This window comes from Erpetoichthys calabaricus, chromosome 6 (assembly GCF_900747795.2).
Source record: "Erpetoichthys calabaricus chromosome 6, fErpCal1.3, whole genome shotgun sequence".
NCBI classification, from domain to species: Eukaryota; Metazoa; Chordata; class Cladistia; order Polypteriformes; family Polypteridae; genus Erpetoichthys; species Erpetoichthys calabaricus.
In genome coordinates, this window is record NC_041399.2 from 118,520,409 (window position 1) to 118,539,235 (window position 18,827).

The following is an 18,827-nucleotide window of genomic DNA, read 5'->3' on the forward strand; positions in this document are numbered from 1 at the left end:
CACGCTGATCGCTCCGCAAATAGCCCCCCGCTTCATTATGACAATTGAGAGGTTCATATTTCAACCTAATGGCTTTCTATAACTTTAACAATCTATCACGACCTCATTTCATTGCGAGCACAGTTAATACGAGCTTCCCCGCCAAGTGGAACATTTTCTAATGATGCACTTTCACACCAAAAACAATATGAGCCTGGGCGCCGCATCAGTCACTAATGTATCCATCCATAATGTGTTTATAACACTTCTTCAGAGGAGACAACAATGACTACTACACAGAGAAAGAAAAAAAAAAGATTTATAAAAGAGCGTGAAACCACCATCAGAATTATCAAGATAATCATTTTTAAAATACCACCATTAATGATTCTATCATACCCCCGGTAATATCCTCAGATATTGTATCATTAGCAACATATCAAAAGATTTAAAAGAGAAAATCGTTAAAGAAAAAGAGACCACTAACTACTACCATTAGCAACAGCTGTGTATTTTTTTTTGTTTTAGTATCTAAAGAAACAAAGCTAGAAAAGGAAATTAAAATAATAAAATAAGTATACATACATATATATATTGTATAATGTATATATATATATATATATATATATATATACATATATTCGTACACACACAACATGTATATATTTTTCTATTTTTTAACAGAAAACTGCCTACAGTAATAATAAAGTCTTTATGCATAATATAAGCATACTGTACAAATACATGTCCAACATGTCATATGAGATCAGTGTTTATAAAGACCAACAAAAATGTTTTAAACATGTTAAATCTTGCTAAAAATCAGCAGTGGCAATTTTTATGCTCTACTTTAGTTTTAACAGTGTTTTAAAGATTTTGTGTCTGCACAACTTTCATTATCTTTTCAAATCCCAATAATATTATAGGGCATGTTACAATAAATGGAAATTTGCACAGTATGAGTAAGTGCAGGTAGGTGCATCACATTCATGACTATGCCCTAAAGTGGATTGGCACCCAATTCACAGCTGGTTTCTGCCTTTTGGTAGAGTAAGCTATTGCTCTCTGCAGCCCTAAATTTGCATTACACAGATTCAGACAATGAAATTATGTTTATAAATTAAAAATAAAAACAAACAAACTACATCTCTAACATCAATTTTCTCAAACATGCTTAATGTAATTCAAAATTATAAGGTTTGAACCTACCAGGGCAGCACTAGAATCAAGGTAAGAATTAGGACCTGGACAGGGCCTCAGTCCATTGCATGGCCCATTCGTGAACAATTTCACACAAGGTCAATTTGTAATTGCCAATTGACCTAATCAGCACATCGTGAGGGATGCATGAGAAAAACAAATGAAGACAAGTGAAGAATATGCAGGCAATGAGCAGATGCAGGATTCAAACTTGAGGAGCTATATTTGTAAGGCAGCACTACCAACTGTACCATCATGACATCTAAGTTAATTCCTACTTAACACTTAACTTGTATAACTTGCAATCAATTTATTGTAATTTGCATTACTGTAAAAAGCAGTCCCAAGCAAACTTATACTCATCTGCACCTCCTAACATTATTAACCTTCCTAACATAATTATATCCCTAAATTTGATTTTATTGCCTACTATTCTGACCATCATATGTTTTAGAGACTACCCTGGGAAAATCCATGTAAATGTGTTGAAAGCAAGTGATGCCAGGGTTGCCTACAGGTGGCATTACCTTCATTTGAACCTGGACGTTGACACACAACAACAATTGCAGGTGTAAAATGAATTATGGTTTTCATTCCACAGTCAGCAGCATCCAAATCAAAGTGCAATGCAGTGTCTTTAAATAAATAAATAAGTAATCCATGATAAAAAAAAAAAACTGTGCCCCTATGGAGGTAAAAGTCCATTAATAAGTAGGTTACATTAGAAGCATGCGCTTATAGTGCTTTGACACACCACAAGACAAACAATATATGCTTAAATAAGATAAAATTCAAGGTTTAAAACACAGTCAGGATCAGTTCTTTAAAAAAAAGCAATAGCTTTCTTCCAGATCCATGTCTTCTCTGCTCATCTCTAACGTCTGCTGAGCGGCAGAAGATGCTCTCCGACAACTACAGTCAAACCTTTACTGGCTCGTGTCCCAACAGACATCTCTCAGCATCCATGGGCACCCCGCAGACCCTGCTCCCTTCTCCATCTGCCATCCCTCAGTGTCCATGGGACTTCTTGGAGCAGTTGGTTGCTCTTTCTCCCTGGAAGATAAACAGGAGCAACCCTACCCCCGAGTACAGTTGTTCCATGTGGTGCTTTTTTCCCTCTTCTCTATCGCACCAGCTCTGTCTTGATTGTAATGTTCCTTTCGCTGTGCAATAAGCGTCTCTCACTTGCTTTAACCTTCATTCTTTCGTTCTGTCTCAATCCTTCACTTTGCTTCTTTCGATCTACCCCACTCGGTTCTTTTTATCCCAGTAGGTGCAGGGGCCTTAATTACAGCCTGCAGAGTGATAATGCAGAAACTTCATGAACTATTTGTGCCTGCATGCAAATGCAGTGGTGCTGCAGGAGGGCTAGAGTAGACTGTACTTGCTAAGGAGACTCAGATCTTTTGATGTGTGCAGCAACTTGCTGGAAGTGTTCTACCAGTCTATAGTAGTTCCTGAGGTGCTCTAAGCTGCAGTCTACTTGGGAAACAACCTAAGCTCAAAAGAAGCACCATGCCTGAACAAATGTATCAGGAAAGCCTGTTCCATCACAGGACAAACCCTGGACATATTGGAAGCTGTTGTGGAAAGTAGGATGGTGGCAAAACTGGATGCCATCATAAAAAATCCCCTCCATCCTCTCCAGGAGGCACTCTCTTGGAGCACTTTTAGCCACAGGCTCATTCCACCACAATGTGCTAAGATGGGCCTCTGGGGGTCTTTTATGCACACAATTCAATGCTTCCACCTGATGTACTTGTTGCATTTATTTATCAATTGATTGATTGATTGGCTATCTTATCTGTCTTATGAGTCTGTATCCTTGTTTTTATGCTTCTTCTGTTGCTGTATGCATCTGAAATTCCCCAAGGAAAAGTTTATCTAATCTAATCTAAGTTTTTAGTGTTGCAGTCATTCTTAGAACATGGTGATCAGAATTGCACACAGCAATCCAGATGTGGCCCCTATTACATTATGCAGTCTAAGCATAACATCCGTTTATACAATATAAAGTAACATTTTATTTCACTTTCTAATTGCTTCTTCACTTGGCTAAACAATAAAAATGTGACAAACCTATTTCAAAGGTTGGTTGCTATAAGACAGCATAATGCCCTATTGTTGCACAAAACACTTTTCTATGTTAAAATACATTATCCAAATGTTTGCCTAGTTTTGATGATTTTCCATGTCTGTTTTTGCTGCCCCTCCTATTTTCATGCCATCTGTAAATTTCACAAGTTTAATAATGCTGATTTTTGATTAGTTCTTAATATAAATTAAAAAATATGACAATCTAAGGACAGATGATCTCACCTCATATATAGTATTCTCCCCTTACTGTATCTGTATGTTTTGTCTCTGGCCAGTTAACCAGCTTGTAGTCCAGTTTTACAAATATCCCATCATACCAAAGGCTTCTAGTTGCTTCAAGAATGGCCCTTTTTAAGTCTAAGTAAATTAGGTTATATCATATGGTTAAATCTTTCTTTGCAATGATTATTTTTCATTGGGAAGTTTTTGAATATGTTGCCTATGTCAAGGTGGGATACTATCTCAAATAGACATGAATCTACAGCAAGTTCAGAATGCAGCAGCTACAGTCTCAACCAGTAAATGAAAACCACAGCACTTTACACCGTGCTGAGCATCATTAGATTGGTTACTTGAGTCATTTAGAACTTTTAAAACACACTTAATTTTATTTAAAGTTTTAAATAATCTTGCCCCTACTTATATTTTGGAATGCCTGTCACCTGATATTCCGAGTTAGGGCCTTAAATACTGGTTTGATTATTGTAACAAGAACTAAGTATAAAACAAATAGTGAGACCAAAAATCTGGAATGTTTTATCAATAAAGATATGCCAGGCTAATACTGTCAAAAAAAATTCATAAAACCACACTTTTCTAAGTTGTCTTTTTATAGTTATTTTGTTTCTTTTGCACCAATTCCAGTTGGTTATAGTGTATTGCAATATCATTTTAGTTACCTTTGTCTTTATAGTTAATTTATAATTACCTATACTATTCAGTGTTGAACTATAGTAGCCAGCATATGGTTCTAAAGATGGGTTGGTCTGGATCGGTAATTGGCAGTGCAATATCACACAGGTAGACTGAGCTTTGCATTCTACAAACCGCATGGATAACTGCATTATACTTTACAAGCTTAGAAAGGTTCAAGAATGCAGGTGGAGACCCTCAGGGCACTGGATAAATAGAGCCTTGCAGAAAATATGGTGGTGGGGGGGGGTAGGATTGGAGGGACACCGCATGTGATTCTGAAAGATGTACAGAAACACTGAAAGAATGAATGCGACTTCAGAGATGGTGAGGTTGGAAGCATACCAGACGAGGAACCACTTGGATTGAGATCTGAGTGCAGTGGGTGACACCGCAGGCCCACAGAGGAACAATGTGAGGTTATTTGCGGTGGCTGGAGTGCCAATCCTGCTGCCAACCCCTGAATTTTCCTTGTAAATTGGAGGACCTGCTTGCAGGGCTGGACGGAAATTAATGTCATACTGAGGTTGAAGCAACTGCAGGTTAAGGGCCATGCTCAAGGGCCTAACAGAGTAGAGTCACTTCTAGCATTTATGGGATTCAAACTGGCAACTTTATGATTGCCAGTGCAGATCCCTAGCCTCAGAGCCACCACTCCGCTTGCGACTTCAAAAATAGTACAATAAAATCTATGGTTAGTTTCAGTAAATGTTATTTTATGAGGCATTTTCTGTGGCCATAAAAGCAGGATGGTGATTCTCCTGGAAGTACAACTGTGAATCATTTATTGTTAAATGAAAATGCTCATTATTGAGCTTAACTCTCTTATAATGTATGTCTTAGTCTTTCAATTTCAGTGTTTGTTTCAGTTTTACTCTTCATGTTATTGCGAAGCTGCCTGGTTCAACACATGACTCCAGAGTTTTCATGAGAGTGACATAAACATTTTGTTTAAATGTCCTCATGTTCCTTCAAATATTGTTATTATCTTTGCAGTGAAGCCTTTGCATATCAGAAAGCTACAATGCATTTTCAAGAATAATTTGTTGGCTGAAAGTACTTAGTGTGTCAGAGAGAGGATGTGCAGCATTGTTCCTAATGGTACTCAGATTGTTTTAATTCTCTTCTTTGCTGCTACCTTCATGGGGTCCAGAGCGTGTCTTATAACTGAGCTTACCCTTTTAATTAGCTTGTTGTTTTGGTTGTCCTGTCTTGAAGTGAAGTTACCAGCCCAGCACAACACAGCATAGAAAAATCACGCTGGCCATCACAGAGTTATAGAAGATGTGAATGATGTCACTTCACACATTTTAGGAACACAGTCTCTCCCGTTCTGTCATTTCTTACATAGTTCCTCTGTGTTCCAAGACCAGTCCAACCTGTCCTTAATGTGGACCACTTCAACATCCACTCCTTAAATAGTAATCAGATATAGAAGCTCTTAGGTGCGGTGAAAAATCAATAACCAGTTTCTTGGTTAAGATGCAGACAATTCTCTTTGCACCAAGAAACAAACTTTCCACCTGACTCCTATACTCTGTCTCATTCCTTTTATCAATATACACAATAAGTGCAGAAACATCTGAGAATTTCTATAAGTGACATGACCTGATGTTATATTTGTAGTCAGAGATGTACAGAGAGAAGAGGAAAGAAGACAGGACTGTTCTTGTGCTACGCCAGTGTTGCTCACATCCGTATCAGAAACACGGACCCTCAATCTCACAGACTGCAGTATGCCTGCTAGATAGTCCATTATCCAGGACACCATATGCTCATCCCCTGCATATGTCTGAGTTTACCCCTTAACAGGGATTGCTGAATAGTAATGAACACGCTGAAGAAATCAAAATACATAATTCTCACAGTGCTGCCAGCTTTGTACGAGTGAGACTAAGCCTTGAGGAGCATATAGATAATTGCATCCTCTACACCAATCTTTGTCCGAGAGGCAACCTGCAGTGGGTCTAGGTGGTCTACTGCAAGAGGACTCATATAGTCAAGAACCAGTCTCTCAAAAATCTTCATGATTTCAGATGTAAGGGCCACTGATCGGTAGTCATTAGGTGAACAGGCTAATCAGGAATCTGATCATCAGCTACCTTCTGTTTGTGTGAAATAGGTATGTGCTTCAAGCATTGGAAAAGTGTTATATAAATAAAATATATTATTATTATTATATATGGTTAATAATAATAACAGAGGTTGACTTATTTAATGAGGCAATTAGTCTACCGTGGCACATGACGCTTTCAAAGGCTACAGTGAACTAACAGACAGATTTATATGCTCATTGTTAAAAATGTTTCCCTTAGTTTATTTTAGGATATTACCTATTCGTTTAAGAATTACTTGAATTTATGTTAATGTTTTAACTATAATTTTTTTACATGGATGCTACCATGTTATTTACAGCTGTGACCAATGTTGCTGATGATATAGTGTCATCTCAAACACATTATACAGCATTCAAACTTTTATAAATATTAAAAAAGAATATTCACAAACGGCGGCACGGTGGCACAGTGGTAGTGCTGCTGCCTCGCAGTTAGAAGACCCGGGTTCGCTTCCCGGGTCCTCCCTGCGTGGAGTTTGCATGTTCTCCCCGTGTCTGCGTGGGTTTCCTCCGGGCACTCCGGTTTCCTCCCACAGTCCAAAGACATGCAGGTTAGGTGGATTGGTGATTCTAAATTGGCCCTAGTGTGTGCTTGGTGTGTGGGTGTGTTTGTGTGTGTCCTGCAGTGGGTTGGCACCCTGCTCAGGATTGGTTCCCTGCCTTGTGCCCTGTGTTGGCTGGGATTGGCTCCAGCAGACCCCCGTGACCCTGTGTTCGGATTCAGCGGGTTGGAAAATGGATGGATGGATGGATATTCACAAACTGGTATTAAGGATATTAGTTATGGTTAGGTGAATTCTGATTAACATCTTAGTGTTTTGTTGCAGGTTTTTTTCCCCCCTTTGTTTTCTGAAATTTACCCTAGTAAAAAAAAGTTGCTTTTTTATTTCTAAAGACTCTTTATCTCCTGGTCCTAGCATAATCTTTTTTCAACCTTTTTGACTTACCAATTAACAGCTTTGACCATAATACCCTTAGCGAAAAGGATAAACTTCTCTGCTTATTGATTACATATCTATTTACCAATCAACTTTTTTTAGTAGCATCTAGTTTGAATTTTATGTACACAAATGTTGGCACCTTGCTTAAAAAAGTAACAGTAATCCAATACCAGTATTCATCATAAATATTCTTAAATCATTTTACTCTTTTACAACTGTGAGGGATGGCCGGCCATTTACCCCGGCCAATACTCCCAGGCCGCTAGATGGAGCCCTCCCTGTAGCATGGAAGTGCCCCGAAGACCAGCAGAGAATTATGGACAATGGAGTTTTTATTCCCAACCCTGCTGGACACCGTGGGGCCCACCAGAGGATGCTGCAGGGAGGCTCAAGGACTCTTATGTGCCCTATAACCCGGAAGTGCGTCATGATCACATGACAAGAAGAAACGACATGCTTCCGGGTTGAGGAAAAGGACTTTTACCCTGACCCGGAAGTCATAAGGACTTGTGGATTGTTGGACAGGAACACCTCTGGGTCAGGGGGTATAATTGGACTGTGGGAAAGCCCAAACAGTGAGCTGAGCTGGGTGGAAGGGTGGCAACGCGTCTGGGAGTGTGGAGGATTGTTTATTGATTTATTATTGAGTATTGATTTGTTATTGAGTATAGTGGAGTGGTGGTGCTTTGTGCACTTCATTATTATAATAAATAGTCATCTTTGGACTTTTACCTGGTGTCTGACGTGTGGTCTGAAGGTTCAAGGGGTCACGGAGACCCTAAACTGTCACAGCTGGCATAGCCGGCAGGATTCTCTGGCCATCAGTTTGGCAGAGGACCTGTGTTTAAAAAAGTTTTACTGTGGGCAGAGAACCCTGTGGCACCCAGACGGGGTTCACGCCCGGCCGGGACACCCAGGAGGACAGGAGGAGAGCTCATTCCTCCTCCAGAACGCGAGGGGGCGTCCACCCTGGTTGTTTTGGGGGCCACAGGTACAGAGCTTGGAAGCTCTACCCTGTAGGGGCCCGTGGCCACCGCTAGGGGGTGCCCTGACGCCTTGGGGACCCTGGACCCCAGCGCTTCCGCCACACCCGGAAGTGCTGGGGGGAAGAGAAGAAGGGACACCCGGAGTGCTTCCGGGTACACAGCCGACACTTCCGCCACACTGGGGAGTGTCGGTGGAAGATTGCCGGGGAGCACCTGGAGCACATCCAGGTGTGTATAAAAGGGGCCGCCTCCCTCCAGTCATGGACAAGAGTCAGGAGGACGGCAAGGAGGCGGCCTGAAGAGAGAGAAGGCATTGTGTTGTGGCCAGGACTTTGGGGTCTTTGGGGTTTGTGAGCACGATATGGACTGTGTACATATTGTAAATAAACGTGTGTTGGGTGACATGAGCGTGTCTGCCTGTCTGTGTCCGAGCCAGTCTCCACAACCCCAAGACGACAACGCCTGGACACGCAGCTACATCGCTGGAACCCACCTACACCAAGTCCGTTATGGGGAAGAAGAGGAGCAAACAGAAAGACGGAGCCAGCGGAGGATCTGAGTTCGTCATGCCTGACACTCGGGATGAGCTGAAGAGCGGCCACATGGGGCGAAAGATGCCTCTAGAGACTAACGACCATCACGAGGTACGTGCCCGGGGAGTTAAAAGAAAACCCTTTTAAAATAACTAATTTTGTCCTGTGCATGTACCTCGGTGAAGACCATCGGGAGGTTCTGCGGGAGACGGGAAATGGCTGATCGATCCTGCCAACTACACCAACTGTGACAGTTTAGGGTCTCCGTGACCCCTTGAACCTTCAGACCACATGTCAGACACCAGGTAAAAGTCCAAAGATGACTATTTATTATAATAATGAAGTGCACAAAGCACCACCACTCCACTATACTCAATAACAAATCAATACTCAATAATAAATCAATAAACAATCCTCTACACTCCCAGACGCGTTGCCACCCTTCCACCCAGCTCAGCTCACTGTCTGGGCTTTCCCACAGTCCTTTTATACCCCCTGACCCAGAGGTGTTCCTGTCCAACAATCCACAAGTCCTTATGACTTCCGGGTCAGGGTAAAAGTTCTTTTCCTCAACCCGGAAGCACGTCGTTTCTTCTTGTCATGTGATCATGACGCACTTCCGGGTTATAGGGCACATAAGAGTCCTTGAGCCTCCATGCAGCGTCCTCTGGTGGGTCCCACGATTTCCAGCAGGGTTGGGAATAAAAACTCCATTGTCCATAATTCCCTGCTGGTCTTCGGGGCACTTCCATGCTACAGGAAGGGCTCCATCTAGCGGCCTGGGGGTATTGGCCGGGGTAAATGGCCGGCCATCCCTCAGACAACACATAATCAAATTTTTAAAAGAAGTTCACCAAAGAATAAATAAAACCTGACTTTGACTAATACCCTTAGAAAACAAAATAGTTGAAGGTAGCCTGTAGGTTGTGGACATTCAAAAGCATCATGGCAGATTGTTTATCAGATTACTTCTCTTTGGCTTTTTGTGATTATATACTAGTAGGCTATAATTGTTTTCATATTGCATTCTTTATGTTTAAATAGAATACATAGCTTATAAGAAAATAAAACAGAACTAAAGCCAACAACAAACAGTGACGAAGATTAAGGAAAGAAATTCCAAAACAATATTCCAACATTGATGTCTTGATCTAATGGAAAGGTTCTTGCTTTCTATGACAGCTATTGTTATCACTTCAAAACCTAAAGCCCTTGCATGTGAAAAGCTAAAAGAATACATGGAGAACAATCAAGTGCTTTCAAAGCATTCCAGCAAACTTTTTATACAGTTTATATTTGAAACTAGTCATTTAGCCCATTACAATAAGGGGCGCTAGAACAGTAGGGCATAAACATTAGTAGGACCAGTCTATATTAAATGGCAAGGGACTTTGACCTCATTCTTTTTGTTGGTCGTATTTTTCTTTCTTTCAGCCTTTCTTTTGTTGATGTATACTTGCTGAGCTGACCGTTCTTCGTGGGCTGCCGCCGTGTATTGTGTGTCTTTAATTTTCTGTGACAGTAATACTATCTTGTACGGCTCTATTCAATAAGGGCGCGCAAAAAAAGGCGAGCTTCAAAAGGGCGACCTCCATTGAGCGCGGCGAATAAGGGCTCGCCTTTTTGTGCGCGCCCTTATTGAAGGATACCGTCTTGTATGTCCGCTGGCTTGTACGTCCGTAATATACCTTTAATTTTCTCTGGCGGTAATACAGGCGTGCGTGTCGGTAATATGCCTTTAATCTCCTCTGACAGTAATACTGGCTTGTATGTGGCTAATATGCATCACTGTATTGTGTACCTTTAATTTCCTCTCGCAGTAATACTGGTTTGTATTTCAGTAAAACGCCTCTAACGTTTTCTGACAGTAATATCGCACGTTGCCCGTGCCCCGCGCATGCGCACTTCATCAGAAGACACCCACACACGGACACCTGGACGCACATAGGGATTTTATATATATATAGATACCTTAACATAAAACAGGAAGAGTTCATTCAGTTTGTTTAGGTTGCTAATAACTAAAGTGGCCAAATACAGTACAGCAACCTATTATGCTCTCTAAGACAACAAGTAACTCCCTTCAAAAGATTCATATAATACATTTTTAAGAGGTATATTGTTTTAAATTAAAAGTAGTACTTACCATTCCTAGAAAGATCATCTCATCATCTCGCTCCCTCTTTGTTTTCTTTCTCTGAATAAATCCTTTCCAGAACTAAATTGGCAGATAAAAAAGCCCAAATACAAATAATAATAATATCAGTTACAACACGAAGGAACAATTCATAGCAGAATAGTATAGCTAACACCAAAAAACAAAAACAGTCCATATGTATTTTATATTTTTCTGCTTTTCAAAGACAAAAGAATATAAAGTACAATAGGTACTTGGTGAGAAATCTGTAGAAAGTGCAATTACCCAAATATCACTACTCATTCACTAGTGGAAAATTAAAATGGACTACATATCCAAGATGGGAACTTGAACTTCCACTATATAAACATTTGTAGAAAATGTTTTTCTTAAGGAAGCCACGTCCCAATCAAATACCAAAAAAAAAACAACCTTGTCTGACATCAGTACATAACCATTAACATTCTATTTGCATTTCAGCAGCAGACATACTCCAGTTACTTATCAGATACTAGTGGTCAAACAAAAATTGTAAGAAGCAAAAATTCAGTATGGAGAAGATGCACATAAAATTTCCAAAATTTACAGTAGAAACTAGACTGAATTCAGTAGTATTCAGATCGAGAACATGAAGAATAAGTATAGATAGATAGATAGATAGATAGATAGATAGATAGATAGATAGATAGATAGATAGATAGATAGATAGATAGATAGATAGATAGATAGATAGATAGATAGATAGATAGATGTTATTTTGTTCTTTCCAATAAACAGCAAATAATAGGGGATATATGATAATGTACTGTATGTGTCAACCTTTAAAAATGAACTATGTATTGCAAAGAAGACACATACACCAATGGGCAACTGCAGTGTGTATCAATGTATGTCAAATAGTTAACCATGAGATGAATGCCTAAGATATCCTGTATTTTAAAAATCTAAGTGGAGCTGCACAAAATAACACTTAAAACATGAAAATGTAATAAACGAGAGAGAAAGACCTCAAAGAAAATTAACATAATATGTAAAAATACACTGAAATCTAAGTTGGATCAAGTTCATGGTCAAGCTCGTGGTGCAGCCTGTCACTGATTAAGGCTGAGAAGACAGGCGAAGCACTCAGTCCAGCGAATGTGGGAGCAAGACTGCCTGTGAAATCAAAAACCAGAAGGGCTGTGTCCCTATCTGCAACCATTACAAACAACCCTAGTATTTCCACCACCTCAACACCAAATGGCTCTGTAGCTTGGTCAGAGCACAGTGCTGAAGTTTGGAGGAATGAGGCTTTTGAGTTGAAGTTACTTATCATCAAACTCATGGAGGATATAGAAGGAATGTGCAATGGAATTGACAAACTGAACCAGGATATTGAAGGTTTTGTTTGTACTTTCAAATAACAATTTTGACATAAAGTTGAAAGAATATCTAGCAAAAATGGATGAAAGAATAGAGGAAGAAAAATAGAAAATTTGAGAATAAAGTCAAAGTAGCCTATTTGGGGATAACCTGGAAGAATTAATCCCATGTTCACAAATCACATCAAGAAGGTGCAGCTAATGATGTCTGCTGCCAATAAAAAAATAACTGTACTAGAATCCAAATGCAGTGTGCTTCGTAACAAACTCATGGTGTCTGAAGATAGATACAGTATAGATAATTATTTGTGTTTGCAGCTTGTACCAGTTTCAATATAACTCATTTGCTGGTATTCCCTCTGTTTTTGATAGGTATTTTTCTTCTTATCTAAATATGTTAGTAATATTTTTATCTTTTGTTCTCTACTACAAGGCTTTGTTATAAAATAGTAGTATACATATAGTATAGAACAAAATAGAATGAGTATTCTTTATATACTACACAGTACATTTTACTAAGTATGTGTGTAGACATTAATTAAAAGCACTACATTAGGAATACACATAAGTGTATGCTTGTAAGTTTATGCACAAACATGTATCTGTGTATACTTATGCATTTATCTGTATTACATTACTTTCATTTCAGGCATTTTTGATAGCATTAATAGTATAATTAGAATATAAAATGTATAAATACACTATATAAAGCATATAATATAAATTTATATATATATATATTTATATTATATAAGTAAGTATATATTGTGGAAGAATAATTTTAGGGTAACATAGCATTCATCTTAAAGAAATAGATTAAAGGCATAATACATGTCAGAAACCTGTTCAAGCACACCAGGGGCCTCATGTATAAACAGTGCGTACACAGAAAAATGTTGCGTTAGCCCGTTTCCAGTTCACATCATGATATATAAAACCTAAACTTGGCATAAAGCCACGCACGTTTTCATGCCAGCTAAATGCTTGCCGTACGCAAGTTCTCCGCTTGGTTTTGCAAACTGGCAGCACCAAGCATCAAAACAGTGCTTTTGTTCCGGTGTGGTTTCCCTTTCTTTTTTAGATCCCTGACACAACTTTATCAAATACACTGAAATAAACTACATATTGTTTATTAGCCAATCCCAGCCAACACAGGGCACAAGGCAGGAAACAAACCCCGGGCAGGGTGCCAGCCCAACGCAAGGCACACACACACACAATTTAGAATCACCAATGCACCTAACCTGCATGTCTTTGGACTGTGGGAGGAAACCGGAGCACCCGGAGAAAACCCATGCAGACACGGGGAGAACATGCAAACTCCACGCAGGGAGGACCTGGGAAGCGAACCCAAGTTCTCCTAACTGTGAGGCAGCAGCGCTATCCACTGCGCCACCGTGCCACTTGCTTTAACTCTTATCATCATGAAAATGATATCAAGTATACATCTCAGTATTTTAATTATTCAGAGAGCTGTAATATCACAAATGTAATGGATTCTGTGTCCTGTCGGAGCAAGAGGAAGCCAGTTTAAGAAGCATGTAGTGATTCACACACATAGAGCACACAGAAGAACATATACAAAACAAAGCATTTAACGTGCTACTTTAGTTAAGATGGTATTTGAGAAACTAGTAATAGAATTTTAATGACATAATAAACTACGTGATTAAAGTGGAAATTTCGAGATTAAAGTTGACATTTCAAGCTTTTTTCCCACTGTGTGCCTATTTTTTTTTTTTTCTTTGTACCCTAATAAGCTTTTATATGACGGTGGGCTACGACTCGCCTTTTCACTGCGACTTTCATATCTGACAACTTTTTTATTTCGGGCACTGTGTGACTTTGTGAACTTGAGCTTTTGAGTTTCTCTGACACTCTATGTCACTTGATCAACTTCCTTTTGTTGTTTATACCACTGTTTAAACCAACAAATAGTATGTTTTTCCTTGCCTGCACTTGATCTTGGCTGAAATTCTTCTATTTTCCCCCGTGCTTTTGCCATTGCCTTTTCACAGAACGCTGAGCTTAAGAGCTATTTATATTGATTTGCATATTCAAAGAGGCGTAATTCTGGGAGGAGTTTAGGAGTTGCGGCAGGTGCATGCACGTGCGTTACTTTTCATGAGGACCGGGATTTATGTAGCGGAAGAACGTGGGATGTTGGCGAACACACATATTTATGCATCTGGATTTTTTTGTGCATACGCTCATTTCCGCTTTTGTCCATATGCCATGTTTTAGTGTGAATTCTATGCACGGTGTTATGCATGAGGCCCCAGGAAACCAGATAAAGATCAAGTGAACAACAAAATGTACATAAAATATAAGAATTGGTTTAGGAAAAATACTGAGATGGTCAAGTAAATAATGTACCAGAAGAAAGGCTGATTTAATATGCAAAATGTACTGAAGGATAACTAAGAGATGACTAAGAAATCAGTAGATGTCCTATAAACAAGAACAGACAATTGTTATACACACAGAAATTTCAAGGGTGGTGGTGCAACTCAAAGGTATAAGAAGAACCAAAATATAATATAACAGGCTTTTATTTTATATACATCATTTGGGTGTAAACCAATGAACCAACCAGAGTAAAATGTATGCATTGATTGACACTGTATGTAAATTCAGTAATTTATAAAATGAACCTCTACTCTTTAATTCTCTGACTATTCCGACCATGCTGTAACAGACTGCTTTTGAAGAATGCTCCCTCCAAGGCATTTTGCTGAGGAGTAATTAAAAGATACAATGAACAGCTTTTCTTCATCCTGATTACTGAATTGTCCTGTTAGAGGATGCTTCTTTCTTTAATAAGATGTTAAATTTCGACCACAATATCTTTTGAAATTTACTCTTTTTTTTTTTTGCTTTTTACCTTTTTGAGGTGACTGTTCTCTATTTTACGCTAGGCTTTTGCTACCTAGACTGTAATATTACAAAGATTTGAGTAATCGTTTAACTTCTCCAGAGATTCTTCTTCTTTTGGGTGTGGTGACATGTATCATGGCATATCAGATGACTGGGACTCTGTTATGTTTGGTCTTAGCCTCACTTGGGGAGTCAACGTGGAGGATTGGGGGAAGGAAAGAGACAATAAAGGGAGCAAGTTATTATTTCTGCATCTGTTTACCCACACAATGGTGTCAACTTATGTGCTTGTGTACTTAATGCAACAATCTGAAATAAACATTGCTATGGTCGCCACCTGTCCCTTATAACACAGAATTGTCCTTTATTGGAAAATGATGCATTCCATTATGAATCGATAAGGGACTCGATTTGTCCTATATTTTCATATACATCATTTCATGTATACACTACCTTTCCAAATTGGAGAGAGTAACATAAAAATAAATAAAATCAGGCCGGTTTATACAAGCAGAGTGAATAAGTTTAATTGCTCCACACCATCAAGCTTTGCAAGTTGTGTCAGATTGTACAGCAGAATCATCATTGCCATTATGCTGTGTTCAGACACACACAGTGTGAATGATGTTATGGTAATGTCTGCTAATCCAAGACCGCCTATGAAATGTAAGAGGCTGTGGAGGTGTAAGTGTGAACGGAAGACAGAATTACAATGGGTCAACCCTGTTCTTAGCAACGAATACACAGCAAAATGTACATTTTGCCATCAAGATTTTTCGGTTGCCCATGGAGGGATATCTGACCTGAAATAGCATGGTGCAGGTGCCATCCATGTCCAAGCAGGTAAACAGAAGGTAACACAGTGGAATCAATCAATTCCTTATACTTCAGACACTATCTGAGGCAAATATATGTCTTTGTTATTTAATTAATTATATGTTACCTAGTGTAGCCTACATTAAAGCCTACAATTACCTGTATTATAATGCATCCAGTAAAACTAGGCAACAATCAATACAAATTGATTATGCTGATATTTCCATCTTATTGGGATAAAGATTAAAATAGTCAGGGTTATTTATTTTGATGTTTTAAATTGCACATTGTTATCAAATGCATCATTTATTTATTATTAAATCCAACTACCCTGTATAATCAAAAACCACAATGCATATTTAAAAGATCTTTTCTGTCTATCCTTTGCTATTTAATAGCCCATTCCATACACCATACTATAATAAATGATGTCTCCTCTCCAGGGTAACATCTGCAGAGCTGACGCATGTGCATCACACTGTTAAGCTCAACATGAGCTATAACAGTGCTGATTGTGCACAGAAGCTGAACCAAAAGACCTTGCAAGACTCAAAAATTGCCAAAAAATTTTTTAGGGAGAACAAAATCAGAGGAATTAGTAAAACAAGTCCTTGTACTAAAGGCAATGGAAGATGTGGTGAAAATTTAGACATCTGAAAGACCTCATATTTTTGCTGTTTAAACTGATGCCTCAAACAAGAGAAACAGAAAAATGTTTCCCCTTGCAGTGCAGTTCTTTAAATTTTAAAAAAAGAGTGATGAACAAAATGGTTGATTTCATGGAGAATCCCAATGAATCTGCAGAAGTAAACGTCATAGTGTTTTGTAATAGCTTGTGTTGTGATTGGGTCAAGTTTCAGCTTATAGTGTTAACAGCACAAATGTAAACTATAAGATACAAAAGTCAATCTACACAATTTTATAGAAAAGCCAAAATAATATTTTTCAGGGTAACTGCCACACCCATATTGCACATAACACAGTTAAGTGTGCTAGGCAATCTGACCACATTTGTTGAGAATGTGGTATTAAAAGTTTATAGCCACATCAGCTATAAGAAGAGAGTTACTGATGGAATTTTGTGAGTTCTGTGATGTAAAGTTCCAAGAAGTCCTGCAGCTTGTCACTACAAGATGTTTTTTCTTAAATCCAGCCATCTCTCAACTCAATCAAAACTGGTTGGCATTAAAGTTACACCCCATCAGCCTTGGGGATGACTGTCCCTGGCAAATCAGGCCTTTGTTGAAGCTCAGTGCTGATGTTTCTGGAGTGTAGGATGAAGAAGACAGTGATGTCATGGATGTTTACCTCCTCCTTCTGAAATAACATTTTGTCCCTCTTTGGAAATGATGCTAAGAAGCTCATGGCCAATGCAATCACTTGTGTAGAAGCTATATTCCATTATGCAATCCTTTAGAGCCAAAACTGACACAAAGGCAAGATGACCAGTTCCATGGATACCTGACAAAAATGAAGCTGAAGTGTTTTTCTCCAGATGATGCAGGGAAGTCAAAGGAAGAATTAATTGGATTAATTGATACTGCCATTAGGTATATTGAAAAATGGCTTGACTTTTCCAACAGAAACTTCCTTTACTGTCTTCAGCCCTTCTCATTCCAGGAGGACAAGCTCACTTTCAGTGACTGTGAAAAGGTCTGTGAAAAGTTCAATCACATAAGCAAGGTGAACATTAATATGATGTATGATGATGGCATTATATCCAACAACATTCTGGAAAAGCTGCAGGAGAATGATCCATGAAAGAGCAAAGACATGGTTGCCAGGTAGACTGCAATATTCTAAGAATCTGATCTACCAAATATGCTGTCACTCATCTCCTGCCTTCTGAACATTCCAGCCTCAACAGGCTGTTGAGAGAATCTTCTCCAGATTGGCCAACTAAGGAATGTTGCCCGGATCCTGTGCTGTTTTGAGCACAATATATCTTGTGCTGAATTCCACTCACCCTTTCTGAAGGATAAGCCAATACTTAATGCAGCAAGGAGTGGCAAAAAGTAGTTATGGAAGACAAAGTAGAGACAGAAAAATTCACCCAGGTGTTGGAGGTGTGGGTGTCCCTTATTTTGCCACATTAAGGTTGGAAAGCCTACTAAGTGCCATTATTGACATTGAGTATTGATATCCAGATATGAATTGCTGTCTGTTCTGTAAACAACTAGGCAAAAGTAACTGCAAAAGTCACACAATCTATATATATAATTCACTAAGCAGCCGACCATGGCACGCAAGACAGAGACCATGGAATACACACGACAAAGCCACACCCGCCAACTCACAGAGCCCTGCCCACCAAAGACCATGGGATACGCACGACAGAGCCCTACCCGCCAACTCTAACCCTCCACCCTCGCAAACTGTTTTACACGCTGCATACAGCAATTCCCATCCACGACAAACATGCTTCTTCTTAGATTCATACCATACTAAGAGCATAGTGTTTTTGTTGGCTTGCCCGCCTGCCCGCCCACCTGACTGTTACCAGCATTCACCGCAATGTACTGGAGTGTAAAACTATCGCAGATGCTACTTCACAAACTGTCCTTATTCCCCAGATTTCCCTGACCCCATCAGATTTAAATTTGCCTTTTACTTTTACATGCAGACAATTTCCTGTTAGATTAGCCTTTGCAATGACAATTAATAAGGCACAGGGTCAAATTTCAAAAAGACATGCCTCTATCTGCCAACTCTAAGACCATGGGATACGCACGACAGAGCCCAGCCCGCCAACTCTAACCCCCCTCCCACGTCATGGGATACGCACGACAGAGCCCCGCCCACCAACTCTAACCCTCCTCCCACGTCCACCCTCGCTCTCAAGGCATGCACACTGCCTGCTCATATACCCACA

The 18,827-nt window shown here is 39.4% G+C and overlaps 1 protein-coding gene across 2 annotated transcripts in view; it reads right to left on the bottom strand.

Annotated features, from left to right (window-relative positions):
- Positions 1-18,827, bottom strand: part of zgc:153738 (uncharacterized protein LOC558115 homolog) — a 289,186-nt gene that overhangs the window by 162,600 nt on the left and 107,759 nt on the right. For both annotated transcript variants that reach the window (XM_028803884.2, XM_051928820.1), the window contains exon 6: positions 10,911-10,982. In XM_028803884.2, coding sequence (XP_028659717.1) covers positions 10,911-10,982 — 72 coding nt within the window. The remainder of the gene's footprint in view (positions 1-10,910; positions 10,983-18,827) is intronic.